We start from the raw sequence: 19,950 nt of genomic DNA on the forward strand, positions 1-19,950 counted from the left end.
AAGTCTTTTACAATCTTTCCGGGGATATGAACACTATTAACTCTAGAGGCAACACTTTCAGCATTTCAGAATATTCTTGATATTCCCAGGCATGTGCAAAAACATGTGTCCATTTTTCACACCAGACCAATGATGAAATGTACAATACAGAGAATCCTGAAAACCTGTGTATGATTCTCCTCCAACCCCAGGATGTTTTATCTAGAATTTGTGTACCAATTTGCCCCAAACCCCGTGTGCACAGTGCAAACATCACCAGAAGTGAAACTTTCCTTTTCACCTCACCTCCTTTTTAACCCTCTTTCTAAAACCTCTAAACCTGAAAAATCTCTGATTTCATTTCTGCCTGAGCAGGCCCAATCAGCATTCTCTGTCCCTACACAATTAACTCAGATTTAAAAATCATCAGATAAAAACCACAGAATGCTGATGAAAAATATAGTTTCATTTTTATAGCAAAAAAAAATGTATCTACTCACACGTTCTTGGATTGTCTCCTCTTACAATTACAAACTAATAAATTTATCTTGGGATGATGTCTCTTATAAATGAGAAAACATGGTAATAGCATTTTTCTCATTCAACTTGTGTCCTGCCTGTTTCCTCCCTCTTTATCTGTTCCTCTTTCGTGCACCCAGAAGTAGTAGCTAATGTCCTTGTCTCTCTCACACACACACATACACACACACACGAGCTGTCAGCACTAATAGGGAGGGAGGTGCACTGTAATGAAGACTAAAACGGAAAGGTGTAAGATACCGTGTCCTTGCCTATTGCCATGCCCTGATGAGCTCACGAATATTTCCTTCTGTCCAGCAGTGGGTTTTGCCTGATTGCTTAAGAAACAACGTTCACATAATTATACCATCTGCTTGTCTTCCTTCTCCTCCTTCCCTTTATTCCCCCTTGGAGGAATGGTCAAGGGCTACCTCTAGAGGGAAACCATAGGCAATACAACAGGGGGGAAGGTCCTAAGGACCACCCAAACTCTGTGATTATCACAGTGAAGGCAAGTGAAACATGTAGAATACGGTCACAATGGTTATTCCCATTATGGGTTATTGGGTTATGGCCCAATGGACAATGTCTGTAAGAAAAAAAGGCAAATAAAAGGGCATTTTAAGGTTTTCAAGGCTGGCATGTAATCTACCAGCCATGGTTTCATGAACCCAGCTGAAAAACTGGTGAGAAGCTTTGTGCATCTTCCTTGCCCATGGTGTTCAGTATCAGGCACAAGTGGATCATCAGTAAAGACAAATTCGGTACAGGCTTAATTGATACACAGCCAGGTACTGAAGGCATATAGATGCTGCTTGCTGGGGAATGAAGATTTTAAAAATGCAATATTTGGCACACCTTTTATTTAACCTGCTAAGAGTGGGTTTTACACACAGACTGGGGCAGGGAGGGATGCTGCACCTACCACGCTGTGTGCGTATTTTCAGTACTACAAACACACATGCTGGAAATAGTGAGAGGGAGATACATAATTAGCACTTCATTTTAAGTGCCAGAGCTGAATTATTTCCATGTGGAAAAAATCAGACAGACATTTTGGTTTGTAAAAGAAACCTGCGGTAATTATTCTTAGAGTCGTGTATTTTTATTCCTTTCCCATTACCCACTTTCTTTCAGGAAATCAGCAGTATTATGGTATCCAGTAAAAATGTTAATAATCTGGACTGTGGAACTTGCTCATCCTTCTTTTTACCGTGAATCGATTCCTTTTTCTCTAGCCCCACTTTTCCACCTTCTTATTTTATTGCCTCTCTACTACTTCCAAACTTTTCCTGTCTAGAAAACTGAAGTTCACCGCTGCAACTTCAGAAGTATTTAGGTGCAAAATCTCTTAAAAGGAAATCTTTTAAACATGTGCTTAGATTCTTGCTGTACAGCGATGGTAGGACATCAACACTGGCATTTTACATACATCCTTTCCAGCCCCGGTGTGGATGACCATCCTATTCCCTTGTGCACAACCATGGACCTCCCTTTGCACAGCGGTACCTGCTTCAGCAAGGTACCAGCTACTCGGCTCTCCACCAGCTCTTGAACATTAACTTAAGATATAATCTAAATCAGCTTTGAGCAACAGGACTTAAAAAAATGCAATGAAAAGACCTTCTCATCCTACCTACTCTCATGTACCAATCATCCCTCTAACCTGCAGGGTGAAAGAAATCTCCTCTGCTTTTGCTCTGGACGTTCTTTCAATCAGGGATGGTCTGCTTTACTCATCTACAGCAAAAACACTGAAGTGTTTTCCTCAAAAGAACCCTTAAGCAACTTATAATTTGCAGACAGTAAAAGGGGGAGAAAATCTTGGAGATGTGACTGTAATATTGCTTAATAAACACTCAACTCAAAAAACTTTCGTTCTGCATGCTGGACTGCCACAAAACGATTTCGCAACCTTTAATGGCATGCCAAACATTTCAAGCATGAAGAAAATGTCACACTGCAGAATAAAAAGCAGGCAAAACCTTTTTGTGCTTGAGTGAATTATGTGAAAACTGCGAATGGGGTGTTTACTACCGAGAGGAAAAAGGAAAGAACTGAAAAGTGGGACAGGCAGGTGGAGAACTTGGCTTTTTGTTTGCAGAGCGCAGCAGAACTCACTGACCAGCTTTTTCCTTTTAATTTATTTCAAAGCAGTGTATTATTACCATCAAAAGAACAGATCTGCACAGGGACGGAGGCATAGCAGGCATTGATAACATTTAGCAAATTGCTGCCTCATTGCAGTAGAAGATGGAATGGACAAGACCCATCAGCTCACTGCATCATCCATACCAAAGGCATCTCCCTGTATCACCCTTTTGGCCACCACCTCCTTCCTTTCCTACCACCCAGTTGCCGTGTTTAAAAATAAAACGATTCCGGAGCCACCTCACGGTCACAGCCTTTGGAGGGGTGGCATCACCCACCCATGGGCATCCTTGGCGCAGGCTGGTGAACATCTCTGCACCAAGCAAAGAAAGGCTGTTCCTGGCAGTCTAATTTCCGTGTCCATCAGGCCCAATGCGGGCCAAGCTGCCTTGAAACCCTCAGCCCTGTAAGTCACATAGCTACAAAATACCAATAACAGCAAATGATAAAGGGCTTTATGCCGGTGGAGAGGAAGGCATGGTAACAGTCGAGATCTTATACCACTTAGCTTCATGCAATAAAAGAAAAAATCCACTTACCACAAATGCTATCACGCTCTTTACCGTGGACTCCCAGAGAAAGCAGCTCCAAAGGAATTGTATTGTATTCCATATTGCCATGGTGATTTTTTTCACGCGATCAACATTTCTTGATAAGATCTGATAAATATTGAGTGGGAGGAGGGGAGGAGGAGAAGAGTTTAATCAAACACTCTAATATCCTACTATTGCTTCAAGAAACAGGGATAATTTAAGCTACAAATGCATGCCAGAGCACATATTACAAATAAAGCCTCTATTTCAGAGACACACTCCAGCTCCTGTCTGCTTTTTGATTACATCCAAACCTTCCAGGTTTTCCTCAGCACTTATTAAAAAAAAAAAAAAAAAAAGGAAAAGAAAAAGCACATCTTGATGCCAAAACTAAATAAAACACTAACGAAAACCTACCTTCATTCCCCTTCCATTCTCAAAATACAGCAATGGCTCAGGGAAAGGGCCCAAGAGAATATAATCAAAACAACCTCTTCTCTACATGTTTTGGATTAGTCCATAGAAAAAATGGGGAATTTTAGCCGGTTTATAAGTCACCTTTATTTAACAAAAGGATAATGGCTATTGTTCTGAAACCATATCAACTTTTAAAATAACTAATTGAGACATGGTTTCTTCCCTCCCAAAGGAGGGAATAAGGCTCTTAATTGAACTTCAGGTGCTACAAACTATGCTACATCCACATCTATCATTTTCCCCGCTCTGAAGCACGAGGCAGAATGACTGATGCAAACTAAATCAGAAAGCAATTTCATGTTAACACAAACAAACCTTTGAATACATAAAGAAATACGCAGAATTTACACGTGTTCGGCATTTTATGCATAAATAGGTTTTGTTCTTGCAACCTTGCTACAGCAATTCAAATGTTTCCAAAACCGATGCGAGAGCTTAGCCCAGACACAACTGTCACCTTTTTAGAGAATTTGCGGTTCTCCTCAGTAAAGCGCTTTTCTCGGGGCTTGAATGTTCTAATACTTGCTTTTATCTGAAAAAAAAAAAAGTCATTAAAATACTTATTATTATTAAAAAAATATATTCCATGTAGTTTTAAGTGTGTTATTTCAGCTTTGCATCTCCCGTGTTGGTTTAGGAATTTCAGAATCTTTCACTCTTTTCAGCCTCTCAGCAACTTCAGAGGAGCTGCTAGGAAAAATATGGATGAATTAAACTGGGCAAGGCTAGAGTCACTTCAACATGAGCAGAGCTGTGGTGCAGTCCACGATGGCCTTAATAAATAGGATTTAACTTGGTAAAAGTCTGTAGGGCATAAACAATTGAGAGCGACTCAGCCACCTAAAAACTAAGCACAATGTGTCCATGCCTCATTAATTTTCCTGTCAACACTCTGGAAAGAGAGCATCACGGGTCAGCTTTTTTGGGAAGGAAGGCGGTGTTAAAAATAATATATAATATGCTAAAGATTAAGCCCTTTTTTGGCTGTTGCAAATGAAGCTGTGGTGTATAGTAATCAGTACCTCCTTCGTAAGGCACTCATGGTCACTTCTCAGTCCAAAAATATCCCCATATTGTCCCATCCACTGGAAGGGCCATTCCAGAGCTCTGATGTCCCAATAATACTTCCCCACCACCAGATACAAGCAGGTCAGGACTAACATTGCTTAGCTCCCAATGTCTAAAGCATCATCCCCCACCCTTGTCCTTGCAGACTGACACATTTCTTAACAGCAGCGATAAGCAAAGAGAAAATATTTCAACTTACAGGATTAAATAGGACATCCAGCTCCAAGTAAATTACTCCTTTTGAAGCACGTTCCAAGTCTTTATTCTTCAGCGTGTAACAACTTTGTTTACCGTTTCTAATCTGTAGTTGGGGAGGGGGGAAAAAAAGCATCAGTATTTTCCCCAGCTGTAATTCACAATATAATTTAAAGACACTACAAGCAAATAAATAAATAAATTCCCAAGCACACCAAAAAAAACCCTCCCCCAAACCCCGATAATAGACTCGGAGCCTGAAATACAAAACAACCGTTGGATTAGAGACCTATAAAATCGCAGATTAAATCTCTTATGGTCCAACTTTAATTTACAGACCTTGTACTTTATAGTAGAGCAGTGCATGCAATAACCAGTCGGAAAATTCTGCCCTGCAAGCCAGTGAGTTGATGGGAAGTAATCAGCCTCCATTATTACAGGTTTAAAATGGGATTTTTTTCCTTCCCAAGTTCAGGGAAACAGCCACAAACAGCAACTTACCTGCCTATTGCACACTCCAGTACACGAACCCACTTCTAAATGCTTGGTTTATTACAAGGTTGCCAAATTATTATCCAGGAAACAAACGCAACCCAAAGAAATTAATCAGCTTAAGTGGAGCAAATGCTAATGTAACAAATGCTCAAAATTAACTAATTTGCGTAGAAGACTTCTCTCCCCGCCCCTGAATTTCAATACCATCTCTATGTTCTAATCCATCTCATTATACATCTCTAAAAAATATAAATAACCAACCAAAAAAACCTCCCTCACCATTTTGTAAACTATTTGGCTCAAATTAAAAGCATTCTCTCTTCAAAAAGTGATGGCAGAAATGTATTTATTATACACAGTAGGATATGTATTGATTAAACATTTGGCTTTTTAGGAAGCAGACCAGTTAATTCCAAACAGCAGTAACATAAAAACTGCAGCTTACCAAAAAGCTACATTCAGGGACTGTAATGATCAAAGATTAAAGATAACAGAGGAAATTTGGGGGCATGAAATTGCAACCATATTTAAAATGGCTATTGCTGCTCTGGCATTTAGAAGAGGCACTCATATAAACCATGATAGAAATGAGTAAGGGAAAAAAACAGCATAATGGGAACCAAGTGATTTCATGAGACAAGGGAAAGGTCACTTTCGTTCCCAATGTTGCTCCACCCTTTCTGTTCCAAATAGCTCATCAAAAGGTAGATGGGTTTTCTGGCTAATAATTAGAAGAGGGATCCATAAGGAACAACTTTACATCCTCAGTGGTATCCAACCAGGAACTCCAGCTTTTAACTATGCTCTTATCCAAAGCTTTACTTAACAGGATGCTGGCAGTTATGCAAGCATATATGGAATTTATTTAATAACAATAAATAACAACAATAATAGCACTGCACTAAACTAATCACAAAGCACCTCTGCTTTCACTGCTAGAGAGTATACACCTTGCTGGAGCTGGCAGCAAAGCATGCTGCAGCTCCCAAAAACCAGGCAAGTAAAAAAACTATTATGCAGACCAGCAGGCTCAGATAACTTGCAGCCACAAGCCAGAAGAGCTGCTGAAGTGGATTGTCTTCTAGGGCCAAACAGTCTGACATCAGAAGGTCCTCAGGACAACTGCCATATACAGTATTGTCAGCCCTTCATAAAGAAACCTGGTATTTCACCTGCTTCTTTTCCCCCTTAAGAAAGGCAAAAAATACTTGTAAAAGTTATTGAATAAAAACAAAACAAATCTTATTTGGAAAGTAAAGATCTTGTTGAATTTCCCAAATTAACTGAAAAATGGATTTACTGATGGCAGAAATACAGGGCCTGAAGGACTTAGTTTGGGGTTGTTACTCCTTGGTCCAAGGGGATGCCATCAGTAGCAGTTTTAGACTGAGCTTTGATTAATGAACTCCCCTGCAACAGGACTGAATATACATTGTTCCCAGTATGCCTGCAGAGATCTAGGTATCTAGTATATATATATATATATGTATATAAATATACAAGGATGCTGGGGAGGGACTCTTCATTAGGGACTGTAGTGATAGGACAAGGGGTAACGGGTCCAAACTTAAACAGGGGAAGTTTAGACTGGATATAAGGAAGAAATTCTTTACTGTAAGGGTGGTGAGGCACTGGAATGGGTTGCCCAGGGAAGGTGGGAATGCTCCATCCCTGGTGGTGCTCAAGGTCAGGCTGGACAGAACCTTGGGTGACGCGGTTTAGTGTGAGGTGTCCCTGCCCATGGCAGGGGGGTTGGAACTAGATGATCTTAAGGTCCTTTCCAACCCTAACTATTCTATGAGTCTATGATTTTATAACACAACATCATAACTCTGGATTCCCCACAGTTATTAATTTGGTAACTGAATTTCCAGGTTTTTGTTACACATTTCTCGTAACATTTCATGCTATTACCCTAGAAGCAACGACTAGGGGAAAGTACTCTTTATACTCGTTGGGATGGGATATGCTTTTTTTATACCTTTCAAGAGCATAACCAACAAGGTAAAATTTCCACATTCTGCTAAATTGGTAGAAAAAGGGAAATAATTGCTATCATACTGAGAATGTCCTGATCTGATATCATAGTATTCCAAACTCAATGCATGCTTCTGACTTTGGGGGAAAGTCTCTTCTTTTTAAGAGCTGGAGCTGAATCAAACATTTGGGGTGTGCTTGCAGGTGCGTTCACACAGGCAGCTTCACATCAGCAACAAACAACTTCCATCTTTCTCTGGATTTGGAAACAGGGGTTGTTTGTTCCTTTGGAAACTGTTTTAAATGGTGTCATTATTATTGTTGCTGCTATTCTAAAACTGAACAGGGCAAAAAGTAACGCTGAGTAAACACAGTTTTACAGTCAGCTTCATTTGGCTTCTTTAATTCCATGTGTTTGACTTGACTGCTAAAAGATGTGCAATTACAACTCAGCCTAAGACTAAACATTCATGCAGATATCCTAGCTTTTGACCTTCTTCAGAAGGAAAAAAAAAAACAGAAGAGAGAAGAACTGGCTATGAAATGGCAAGTTCGCCATCACATTTTCATTTGGATAGAAAGCAAAAAAACCCTGAAAAAAAAATGTCAAACAAAAGTCTCTCTTACAGTTCTGGCAACATGCTAGGCCAGTGCGGTTCAACAAAAGGTATAGGGTAATTCTAACACCCGTGACTTCATGGAGATTAGACTAGGGCATGTCTCAACCGTGCCCAGAAGAAAACACGCAAAAGAGCTTTTAATACTCCATATTTTCACTCCATGCTGTTCTTGGGCCAGAGTTCAGATTCTGTTCAACGTCTCTCTCAATCTTGAGAGACAGCCAGTCATATTAATTTCATTTTGGATCTATTTCTTTCTCCTCTCTGGGTACTTTTCCGTAGTCTCTGTTGTTTGCAAAGACTGCTTAAATGCCCTCTCCAGCTGAGCAGCCAGGGCTCGGGTCCTAGGATGAACCTCCATGTCAGAGAGATCAGGTTACTTCTATACCTGATGATCTCACATGGATTTCACTCAACAAATATTCCTGAGAGTTGGGCCCCAAAGAGGCTATCTCTCTTACGAACATTTACATCTACTTATGGGAAAAGGGAAGGAAAGGAATATTCAAATTAAATGAGAAAATATCTGCAGGTGAGGTCCTTCAAAAGACATAAACAATATTATTCCTTTATTGATGAAGTTTCATACCCTCACCGAACACTAATGCCTGCACTCTCTTAAAGCTTCTTAATAGCACACAAGACAGTGGGGCTCAATCACCAACCCAGATTGCCCATAACCATGTGATTAACATAAAGACAGTAGTGCCTACCCCACTGACATGCTTCATTTTGCAAGGTCATCATCAGAAAAAAAGGTCAAGATTTTCATCCCATGGGAATTTCTGACATTTGGGACATTTCCCTGTTCTGAATCAACCCAGAAGGACTAAATATCAGCATTAGTATTTTCACAGAACAAACTGTATAGTCTATATCACAGTCCCTTCTCCATACAGGATCAAGCAAAGGAAATTATCCTTTGGAAGAAAAGCTAAAATTCTTTGTGGAGTAAGTATTTCAACCTAGAGGCACTTTAGACAAAGCACTGCCAGAAGTTGCCTCTAACTGAAGGAGATGTTCAGGTACCGTGAGACCACCATACAGTCAAGGCCTAAAGTGCACTGGGTTCCTTTGAAATGAATGAATATATTTGCTAAACTCTTCCCACAGATGTCCCTAGTAAAACAAATGCGTCTAAACACAGTATTGATGTAGCCAGCCAATGCTAAATCTATTAAGCAACAACCTTCTGACCGCATGGGAATTCTAATGAAATAGCAAAAGCCGAGATTGATATGACACAAAACACAGAGAAGACAGGACCCTTATGCAGCAAAGCGTGTTTTTCATTGCTCTTGTCTCAAAGAAATATGGTTTAGTGGCTTTTTTTTTTAACATTGATTTTAAGAAAACTTCACTCTGTATCCAGCTTTGATGTAGATTCAATGTCATATATTGATAATCTGACAGAAGAACACTGGGTCCAACCTCTGTACATCAACACCCATGACGTGTGGAAAGGGTAATGGCTACTCTCCAAGGGTGATTCATCTGAAGCATCTGGGACCTCTGATATTCCTGCTTGAGCTCATTGCTGATGCACAATGTCATACCATTTGCCCTGAACAACATAAAGCTTGTCTTGAAACACACCTACCCTTATCAAAGGACATATTTCCCTAGGAAAAGAGGAAAGCCAGCCACGTATTTGATCTGCCTGGACATGAATAAAGAATGTTTTGTTTCTCCCTAGTCTCACAATACACACTGATTCTATTTTGTACAAAATGCCTGTTCATTCATCCCAAAACTATTGTCCCAAACACTTTTACCTTTACCAGTCTTCTGTGAGAGCCAAAATATAATATAGATTGAGGTTCTTGGTAGAGGATTGACATCCAAAGACCAAACAGATATGGAGCTGATGGACTGAAAGAAAGCAGGGCAACCACAGGAGTGCTTCCAGGCAGTCTGAAGAGGAGCTGAAAAAGCTTGGGAGCAGAAGGGTACTAGGTGGTACTCAAGAAAAACATTCTCCTTGATACCATTTCAGTAAGGAGTACATTGTTGGGAGAGAATTTAATTACAGGAACAAAGTGTCATTTTTTTTCCGGAAGAGAATTGGGTTCATTTTTTTCCCTCCATTTCAAAATTCCTGGTTGATGTTAGGGATGAAAGTCAGAACAGACAATACACTTCGCAGCTGCCTCTATCACATAAAACCAGCATTTTCAGTTTTCACAAACTCTAAAGCTTTCTCCTGGAAAAGGCTGCGCACTTACAGTCAAGTGCTAAGTAATTGCAATTGTCAGGTGTCTGCTCTCTGAATCCAGGCCATGTTTTAGATAATTAAGCTTGCGAAAGACATACTACTTGTTTTCAGTGGATCGCTGTCTATCGACCTTGCCTGGCACTTGGAAATATTTCATAGACCTGTTCCTGTTTGCTGAAAAAAAGAGGGTGCAGCTAAAGACTTCTCTGAGCTGATAATCCAGCAGATAAAAAACATTCCATTCTGAGCTACAACTCTTCACTCAAAGGTGGAGGATATTTGATATACTCTGCTTTCAAATTCACTGAAGCACACTATATGCTCCCATGTCTCTAATAACTTCCAGCCTTATAAGAGATAAGAGTCTCTTGAAGCAAAACAAAAAAGACAGACCCTCACAGAGAGGAAACACAGTTGCTTTTACTAAGATCTAGGGCAGAAAGGAGCAGAGAGATGGAAAGAACTTCTTTGATTATCAGTTCAAGTCCCTCAAAACCTACAAAACTTCTATCAAACTTCTTGCTTGGAGCAATGAAGTTATTGCCCTACTTCTCCTCTCCCCAGGTTCTTCAGTTTCTAGCACAAAAGCCTATTCTGTCCAGAGGTGGAAATGGTCATCTTCTCTCTCTCTGTCCCCCAAATTCGATGTACTGGTACCAAAATCAGTATCTCTACAGTGTATTATTAATAGAGTTGCATGAGAAACAAAGCAAAATGTGTATTCATCCAATATTGGTTCATCACATCTATCAAGTTTGTAGAAGAACATCAAGTTTGCAGCGCTATTCATCCTCCGATGCCTTGAAACTTTCCTTATGCTGCCCAGTTTTTTATGTTTCTGGTTTGGTGCCTGCAATAAGCCTAGTTCACAGTCCAGGATGAATGGAAAATTTAAGTAATTTCACTATCTCTGAGTTTTTGTGCAGTAAGGTTATTTGCGTGTTAATGTCAATGCAATGAAGGTGTACGCATGTTTACAAGACGTCAGTGTAAGACTCCTGAACACATTTAAACCAAGTTTGTTGTCAAATTAATTAAACATTTCAAATCCCTCGAATGTATACTTTGTTCAAAGCAATTTTTCATTAAGAATCTAGTCATCCATGAACAATTCAAAGTAAACTTACTTCATGTGCTGACAGCTCACAAGTCAAACTTGTGCATTTTTAAAGGGGGGGGTGGGTAATGGCAAATGCATTTCTATTTTCAAAAGAGAATTTAATGCAAGGCAAATATTAGGCCTCATTACCTACAGAAATTAAACCTATGTAATTTGTGAGGCTTCCTCAAGTCTAAGTATTGTTCTCTTCAGTATATGTATCTAAATGGTTCAAAGGATACATTCAAATTTATAGTCATATTGACAACATGCACCAAGATTCCCATTTCAAGAAAGAAAAAGAGCTTAGAGAACTGCAGTTCTCAGATCAGACTAAGTTAATAGGTGCAAAATGTTATTTAATCAGAAGCAGAGATGAATATATTTACACTAGATTTGACTGAAATAGGAGACAGAGAAGACTGGGCAGAAAGGAAGAAGCTCAGTTGGCAAGGGAAAGCATAAACAATTTCTATTTTATTTTTTTGTCTCCAACCTTGGACAAAAATCCTACCCTGAATAGTTTGGACATTACCACACACATGCACTCCCCTCCTCTGCCTTGTTACATGCTTCCTAAGGGATACTTGACAAATGCCTATAAAATCAACAGAAAATCCAAATCTAACATCTTCTCACTGTGAGCCCACACAGCCTGCTGCCGATCACGCAGACCATTTGGCAAGCGCTGGATCTGCAGGAGAGCAGCTGCTCCAGCCACTCTCTTCCAGTAACATCAGAGATATGATGACTTGGGGAAAAATTAACCAAGTGATCAAAAATGGAATAAAAGATGTTAAGAGGTTTTTTCCTCCCTGTAAACATCAAATCATCCTCCATGCCCAACTGACTCTAATACTGCTCTGAAACTGGAGATATTGACAACTCAGGCTACTAGAATAGACAAACTAAAATAGTCCCAGCCACAACAAGGACTTGCCGTCTAAGCCACAGAGGGAAGAGGACTGCAAAGCACACAACAGTTTGTGGGCAACAAGAGCTCAGTATTTACTGCTCAGCCTCTATAGCTTAGGCTCTTTATACCCCCAAAATGCAAGGGTTCCCCTGTTCTGGACTTCATATAACTTGGAAAGAGCACACAGTGGATGAAAAAAAATACTTTTGTGAAGAGATTGAGAAGCCACATTGCTTTTAATTCACATACACAGGAAATATACTTATTTAGACAAAATATTAACAAAACTGGAGTACATCAGCCTGTTTCTTTATCACTGTCAAGCATTAAATTGAGATCGTGCCCTCTACACCAGTTCAAGATTCTTCCTGGGCAGTTCATTATTTATTTGGAAACATTAAATATTTGCAGTTTACCTCTCTGATCTTGACTCGTCCCTTAACTAAGTTTTGGTGACTCTGCGGGTCTTATATGGCTTGCTCTGATCAGATGGTAACTCTGCTTTCCCCCTAGAAACATCCTGTTTCTCCAATCTCTGCTAGGACACAGCCCCACCAACCCATTATTGTAACACTGCCTTTCCTGCAACAGCTCATATCTACAACTGAAAGACAAACTCTTGTCTTAACCATGAAAGATGTGTGCCAGCCTTTCTGCAGAGGTGAATATGCTTTCACAGGGATGTTTCAAAACAATACTGCAATTTTGTACTCTATAATTTCAATCAGGATTCACTGTCTGCCTACTCAAGAGTGCTATTACCCAGAGCATCACACTGTGCATTATGGAAAGCATCTCACTACTCCATATATCACTTGAACCATGTTATACATTGCAAGCATGAATGTTTGTACAGGGATCAAGGCAGTACTCACTGCATAAATACCTGTCACACCCTCCTCCTCTGCATAGGGAACCTACTGCAAAACATCAGTGCCTCAAAATTCAAGGAAACCCCCATGCTTACAGTTAAATGTGTTTACACAGCTTGACTGATATGAGCATGAGTCCCATGATGTTTCAAGCCTCATCTACTAATTGATTTAATAAAAGTCACAGCCGAGAAAGTTCTTTCGAAACACTACAGAAAAAGTTGTAAGACTCTTCTGTGATACTGCACATACACACGGAGTTGTTTATATCCTCTTGATCTGGTTTACTCACTCTATTACTAATATCCTTATTCCAAAATTAAATCAGTCTTACCAAACATAATGCTGTTTTCCCCCATTTCTCTATTAATGTCTCTTGATGGCCCTTTTATGTTCCCTTCTCTTTAGCTTGACCTTTTTTGGCTATTTCTGTAAAAGCTTCAACTCTCAATCTCCAGAGCAATGACTTTCCCCTGAGCTTGCTTTGTTCCCAGTTTTGATTTTATACTCCCATACTAGCGCTCACTCTTCACATATTTGTTTACAGAACAAAAGTCACCAGTCTTTAAAAGCACTATGGAGTAGAAAACACCCCTTTTAGGTAATTTTATTCAGCTGTGCCAATAACAACAGCTATCTCTAGTCAATTCTACTGTGATGTGCAATTACTTTCTTGGAGTAAAAAGAAGCAAGACAGAACAAAGACATGCTTAAAACGTTACCTTCAGAAGATGATGGGGAAACATACAGAACAACTCAATTATGTTTTCAGACCTACATGGCATATAGTACTGATGAAACACAGACACTTCTGCAATTTTTTTTCCAATCAACCAAATTTGTATTAAAATGGGTTGGCAACGCTTGTTACACTAAGGAGAACTATAAACACTGCCAACTAAGGCATATATAGATCACAAAACCTGTTTATCTCTAAATGTGTGTTACTTTGTGCTACAGAGAAAAGAAATGCAACTCTCTCCCAGCAAAACCATCAATTTTTGAATGACAACCAAGGCAAAGGTAACTTACAGAGAGCAACGGGATGGCAACTTTTCCAAGAAAATCAGGGGGTTTATCTCCATCTTCATCAAACACCGTCACTTCCAGAACATCATGAATATCTTTAATCGGGCTGGAACAAAAAGCGCAGACACATAAGAAAATAATATTCAATACACAGGCACACAGTCTCCTCCACAAAGATCAGAGGAGACTGTTTTACTAATTAATTTTGTATTGCCTTGGAGTATAAAATTAGCTTTTAATTAAATTCCCCCCAAAATGAATCAAATGATGGGTATTCCCCAAGCTTTTTCCTCATGTTTCAGTCCCATAACTAGGTAAAGAAAGTAACTATCAAATGGTGGTCAAAAACGGTGACATCTTCTGTGTACTGGTGATTCCAACAGTGTAAAACTCAGCTCTCCAACAGAGAAATCTGGTGACTGAGAGATGCCAAGGGCTGAATTCAAACCCAGACTTTAGAACACTAAAGAAATAATACAGAAAAAAAAACTTATATAACTTCATTGGATTTAATACAGCCATTCTGCCCCAAAAGAAGGTCGTTTCAGAGCTCCCAGAACCTATGCTGCAACATGATGGAGTTGCTCCCAGTTGTCTCTCCAGCTAGAAGTTGTAGCATGTTCAGTGATACGACCTGGCGTCAGCCAAGCCACCACAAAATGCACTGTTTTCAAGACATTATAACTTTAAAATATACTGAAACCTGCCACTTCTGCCATCATACTTCCACATTCCACTCCAAGACATTATCATTTTCCATATGATAGAGCTACCAGTGGTATAAAGTGTTAAAACCCCACAGTGACACACACAGATAAGTGTGCTTCAGAATATCTGCATATGATGTGAAAGGCTCTCTGGTGGTACTGAATGCTCCAGCTGAAACAGATTCATCCAGTCAAAGCAACCCACTCTTCTCCAAAAGAAATCTACATCAGTAGCTTTTAAGGTGATTAATTGAAAACTTTTTAAATGGCAGAACTCTAAGGAAAGATGTGAGAGCCTGACTGGCTCTGCAGATTTGATGCTTGGACTAACCACACAACAGCAATAGGAAAGTTAGAGAATAACCTGGAGCTCACACTTCTGAGACCCACAGGAAGCAGAGACGCAAATGTTCTTTTAAAATAAGTTTGGATTCTTATTAGATTTATTTTCTTGGCTGAACATCCAAGAAGACTCATCTGCTGGCACAATCTCAGAGTAAACAGTGATGAGTGGAAGCTTCTTGAGAACAGTGAAGTAACAGAAAGGTCTCCAAGAGGCTTGCATTTGGCTGCACCCATGAATAAAACAGAAATCCAGCAAAGTACTTCTATGAAAGAGATCAAATACTTTTGTGTTCTCATCCAGCCCAGTATTTATCAATGCTGCTTTTGCAAGAAGCACATCATTCTTAAACAGTTCTTTCATTGGATAGGTACAAGTATCATAAATGCTCCAGTGCCAGCTCTGACAGGTGTCTTCATTGCCACAGACTACTACAGTCTTAGAGACATCTCTCATTCAGTTATTCACAGACCTTTGTCAGCATAAAGCAAGATTTTAGAAAAATTTGCTGTCAAAAAACAATGCCTTATCACTTTTTTTATTAAAGTACCAAGAATAAAAGAGAATACTTTGATTTCCATAAAAATTTAAGCCTCTAATTTGACTCGTTTAAAATTAGAAGATACACCACGGACAACATGAGCTCTAATTTTCTGCTTGCTTACAAATTGAAGAATAATTCTACTATGGTTCAATGAAACATTCTATTTTAAATTACGGAAAATGTAAGCGTGAGTATCTGGTCTCTACTTTCTGTTATATTATCTATTGGATCCAGCTATGACTCCATTACGTCTAGTCATGATTCTTCCTATAAATATCACAGTAATTTTTCTTTTAATGACTTCTATTAATAAACTCCATGCAAGAACTAGTAAAAGGCAAAAGGCTTTAATTGAGTTATAGTTGATATTTCTCCAACATCCTCTCTGACTATGAAAAAATGACATATCTTAAACTTGACCTTTGCATTTTCCCAAAGTCAATAGCTTTCAGAGTTAAGCTGCTGCGCGGTGTTGCAGCTTGTTTTCAAAAGCAATCCACTTACAATGTGAAAACTTTGTTCCACTCTGGATTGAGGTTCTTGTAAACGGTGTGTGTTTGAAGCATGTCATTTCCCAGCTCTAATACACAGAAAGGATCACTTTTACCTAGGGAAAGAGCAGACAGAAAAAAAAAAAATTAAAAAGGAAAAAATATAAATGGACCGGTTATTTTATTTAGTATTCACACTCTTGGGGGTTGCAGGAAGGCTGAGGAAGTGGTTGGCCAAATAAAATTAGATCCATTAAGACAACTGTAAATTGCCTTGCTCTGTTGGAATGACTTGTTAAATAAACAACATCCAGATGCATCCACAGTTCTGGAAACTCTTAGCACTTACCTTACAACTCATTCAGGTGGCTTCCCTCTTAATACCTGAAATCTGAGGCTTACAGTGAATTGTCTCTAGGTCTTTATAGTTAGAAAAATCTGCTCACATTGACAATTACTCCGATGATATTACAAAAGCACTGCCGTCGTCCTAAGCCATCTAAGTACCGCTGCTGCAGTTACAGCTCTCTAGTCTATCTTCTGCTTAGAGTCTGGGGTCATCTTCAGATGATTACAGAATTAAATACCCACACCATGGGAAGAAAAGCGTAATACTGTCTGTATCAGCAGAATTTCTTCAATGAGTTCCATGAGAGCAAGCCCTTAAAGCTATGAAACTTTACGCAGTGCCACAGTTTAAACAAAACCCAGCATCAACCACAGAATCCATGCATGAACTGGGTATACTGCTTAAAGCAAATAAAGCAAACCCCAAAAAATCAAACAGAATCCACCTTCCTCTCAAAATAAGGATATTGTCATGGAACCTATTATAGCAAAGACACATTTACTGATGCTTTATTTTTGATAACTCATATCACATGAAATTTGTAGCTTTCAAACTTATTGCAGATCAGCAGTTTCCACCATGAGCAGAGTACCCTTTATCAGCATGTCTGACTCAGTATTTGATTTAATCTCATCTTCAGTGTTCACGTATAACTCATACACAGGCACTCCAGCCTGATTTGTACGTAGGCAACTAAATATGTCTGCAATGCAGGGATTTAGATAGCAGACAAATAAGATATTTAAGAAAAAGCTGTCTTTTATTTAATCCTTATTTTTGGTGTTATTAATACAGAGCTCTTAAGGTTATTACTGAGAAGTTTATAAACTAAACTGGAATCTTTTCAGTATGTAAACAGTGGGATATTAACTAGTCAATATTGGTAAAGTTTAAAGACCACGTGTATTACTGGAATCTATTTGTCTTCTCCTTTTCAGCTTACATGCCTTTTCCCTGATAAGGGTGGAAAATGCACATAGCCTTTCAGAGAAACCGCTTGAAATGCAAACTGGTATATGCCAAAAACAATCCCACTGTATAATTTGGTACTCTGAATGCTATTTTTTGGTCAGCGAGCAAATGCAGTGTTTGAGAAGAACTCTCGTGCGTACACAGAAAACATCCAACAAAGCAGAAAAAGTCATTTTCATGTCAACAAAACTATTATCTAGGAATACAAAAGTATGGAAACCTCAAACTGAGCTAGCTGTGGCTGAGGAGCTTCTACATATTTGATATAGCTGCACGGAAACTAGCCTAAAGTTTATGTTAGATGGTGAAATATGGATTTTCAAAAGCCTAAAATTTATGTTCAATAGTGAAATATGGATTTTCAAAGCCAAAACAGATACTATATTGTTTTCTGATAGCTATTATTATAGTAGACTAAAAACTTGAAATTAAAATATGCAGTTAAAATCTATAATGTCAACAAAATTATAATGAAAACTGAAATCCCAATCGCACCAAAATCCAATCTTTTTTATGGGAATAAGGTGGTATTACACTTGTGGTCAGATGACTGGTCTGCAGAAGTTCTCCCACACAAGACTCACGACTGTTATGGGACAGGACAGGGAGGGAAAACTAGCTGCTCATACTGCTCCTCTGTTAACCATTGGAAATCTTTGTAGCTCTTAGTGTCTCTATGATATTCCCTTTATCAGATTTTTAGCTGGTCTTTGAATTTACTTTTATCAATAACAATAAATCTGAGCAGTCTCCCTGGCAATGCAGGAAATATGGCACAGCTCTAGGAGGGCTCTATTATGGAAGCCCATAATTGCTACACTAATCATTTATGAATGGCTCAGAACAGATAATTAATCTTTATGTCTCTCATTTCACGATCAGAAATTATGCTATTTTTACCTAAAATGGCTGCATCCTTTTGCAATTTGGTGGGTCTATTACAGCATAATACTAGGATATTTTCAGCACTGCCATTGAAAAACAATTTGTCATTTGCTTCGTGAATCAGGCTCAAAGCCTGGGTTATTTTGAATATAATGACAGACTGAGTAACCTTTTACTTAAGCAGAATTTCATTCTGTGCTATGCACAAGGAATGTGTGTCACACACTCTGTATGAAAAGTTTTTGAATTGCAGAATCAAGAACCTGTGTGTCTCTTCCAATGTTCATTATCCACCCACATGTTCCTGTTTAAGTATTGAGGGAAAGGGGGCCAAATCCATCACTGATGCAACTGCACTAGCATCAGTGAAGTTTTCCAAAGGATACATAACCTTCCAGGCTCAGCTCTTTCCCTGGACACCGTCTGTATTAAAACCTTATGTGCTTCTAGATAGCCCTAGCCTTGCCATTTGCCAAAGGCTCTGCTTTGCTGTGGTACCCTTATTAAATCTGTTAGTAAGATGTGGTTACACTCCTAATTCTGTATAAATGTACACATTATATCAATTTTGAAATGGATTTCTATACAAGATACCATTCATATTGGCAGGGGTTTGTGTTTGTTTTCAAATTAAGTTCTTCAATTCTCTAAAGCACTGCTTTCTGCAGTAATCTTTTTTAGCAATGCAGGGTTAAGCAGTGAATTGAAAATGAACATAATGATTCATCTTGGGTTTTCTCTTTTGGTCCTTATTTTCTGAGTAATGTTCTCTTACATTATGATGTCTTCATGAAGACTGGGGTATGGGGCAAGAGTGTTTTCTCTCTAGCATTTGGAAAAAGGGAAACAACCTCAGGGCAAAAGCAAGCACACAGACTAGGTGGATACCCCATCCCTGGAAGTGTTCAAGGACAGGTTGGAGGGGACTTTGACCAATGTGGTCCAGTGGAAGGTGTCCCTGCCCATGGCATGAGGGTTGGAACTAGGTGAGTTTTAAGGTCTCTTCCAACCCAAACCATTCTATGATTCTATGACCTTTCATGCCTTTATCAACAAGTTATCTGTAAAAATGACTATGTCAGCAAATGCACAACATACAATGCTGTCTTTGAATTACAAGCTGCTGCAAGATACAGAATGAGAAGATCTCCACACTCCTGGAATACATGGTAATAAGAATATCCAAGTAGTTGCTACAAAGAAGTATCCATTTGCTACTCCTTCTATGGAAGAATAATATAAAGTTGTATTTTTAAAGTTGCTGTCAGGACCAAACGCCAATTTGAGGTACAGTTCATTGAAAAATCTATCCTTTTCTTGGAATAAGAGCTAGCTCCAGAAAGATCACCCCAAACTGAAGCCTCAAACAAGCTGCAAGAGAAATCTCACTCACATCCCCATCACTGGCAAGCCTTCTTTTTCAGGTGACAGCCTGCAGCACCACCCAGACCCACACACTTAACACTGTGTCAGACACCCCCAAAACCTTTCAGTCTTGCTCACAAACTCACAAG

At 39.1% G+C, this 19,950-nt stretch overlaps 1 protein-coding gene across 4 annotated transcripts in view; it reads right to left on the minus strand.

Moving 5' to 3' along the window:
- Positions 1 to 19,950, minus strand: part of MCTP2 (multiple C2 and transmembrane domain containing 2) — a 122,249-nt gene that overhangs the window by 41,552 nt on the left and 60,747 nt on the right. For all 4 annotated transcript variants that reach the window (XM_065688306.1, XM_065688307.1, XM_065688308.1 and 1 more), the window contains 5 exons: positions 16,244 to 16,346; positions 14,149 to 14,251; positions 4,927 to 5,028; positions 4,117 to 4,191; positions 3,189 to 3,308 (listed from right to left, as the gene is read on the minus strand). In XM_065688306.1, the coding sequence (XP_065544378.1) occupies positions 3,189 to 3,308; positions 4,117 to 4,191; positions 4,927 to 5,028; positions 14,149 to 14,251; positions 16,244 to 16,346 (503 nt within the window). The remainder of the gene's footprint in view (positions 1 to 3,188; positions 3,309 to 4,116; positions 4,192 to 4,926; positions 5,029 to 14,148; positions 14,252 to 16,243; positions 16,347 to 19,950) is intronic.

This window comes from Lathamus discolor, chromosome 8 (assembly GCF_037157495.1).
Source record: "Lathamus discolor isolate bLatDis1 chromosome 8, bLatDis1.hap1, whole genome shotgun sequence".
NCBI classification, from domain to species: domain Eukaryota; kingdom Metazoa; phylum Chordata; class Aves; order Psittaciformes; family Psittacidae; genus Lathamus; species Lathamus discolor.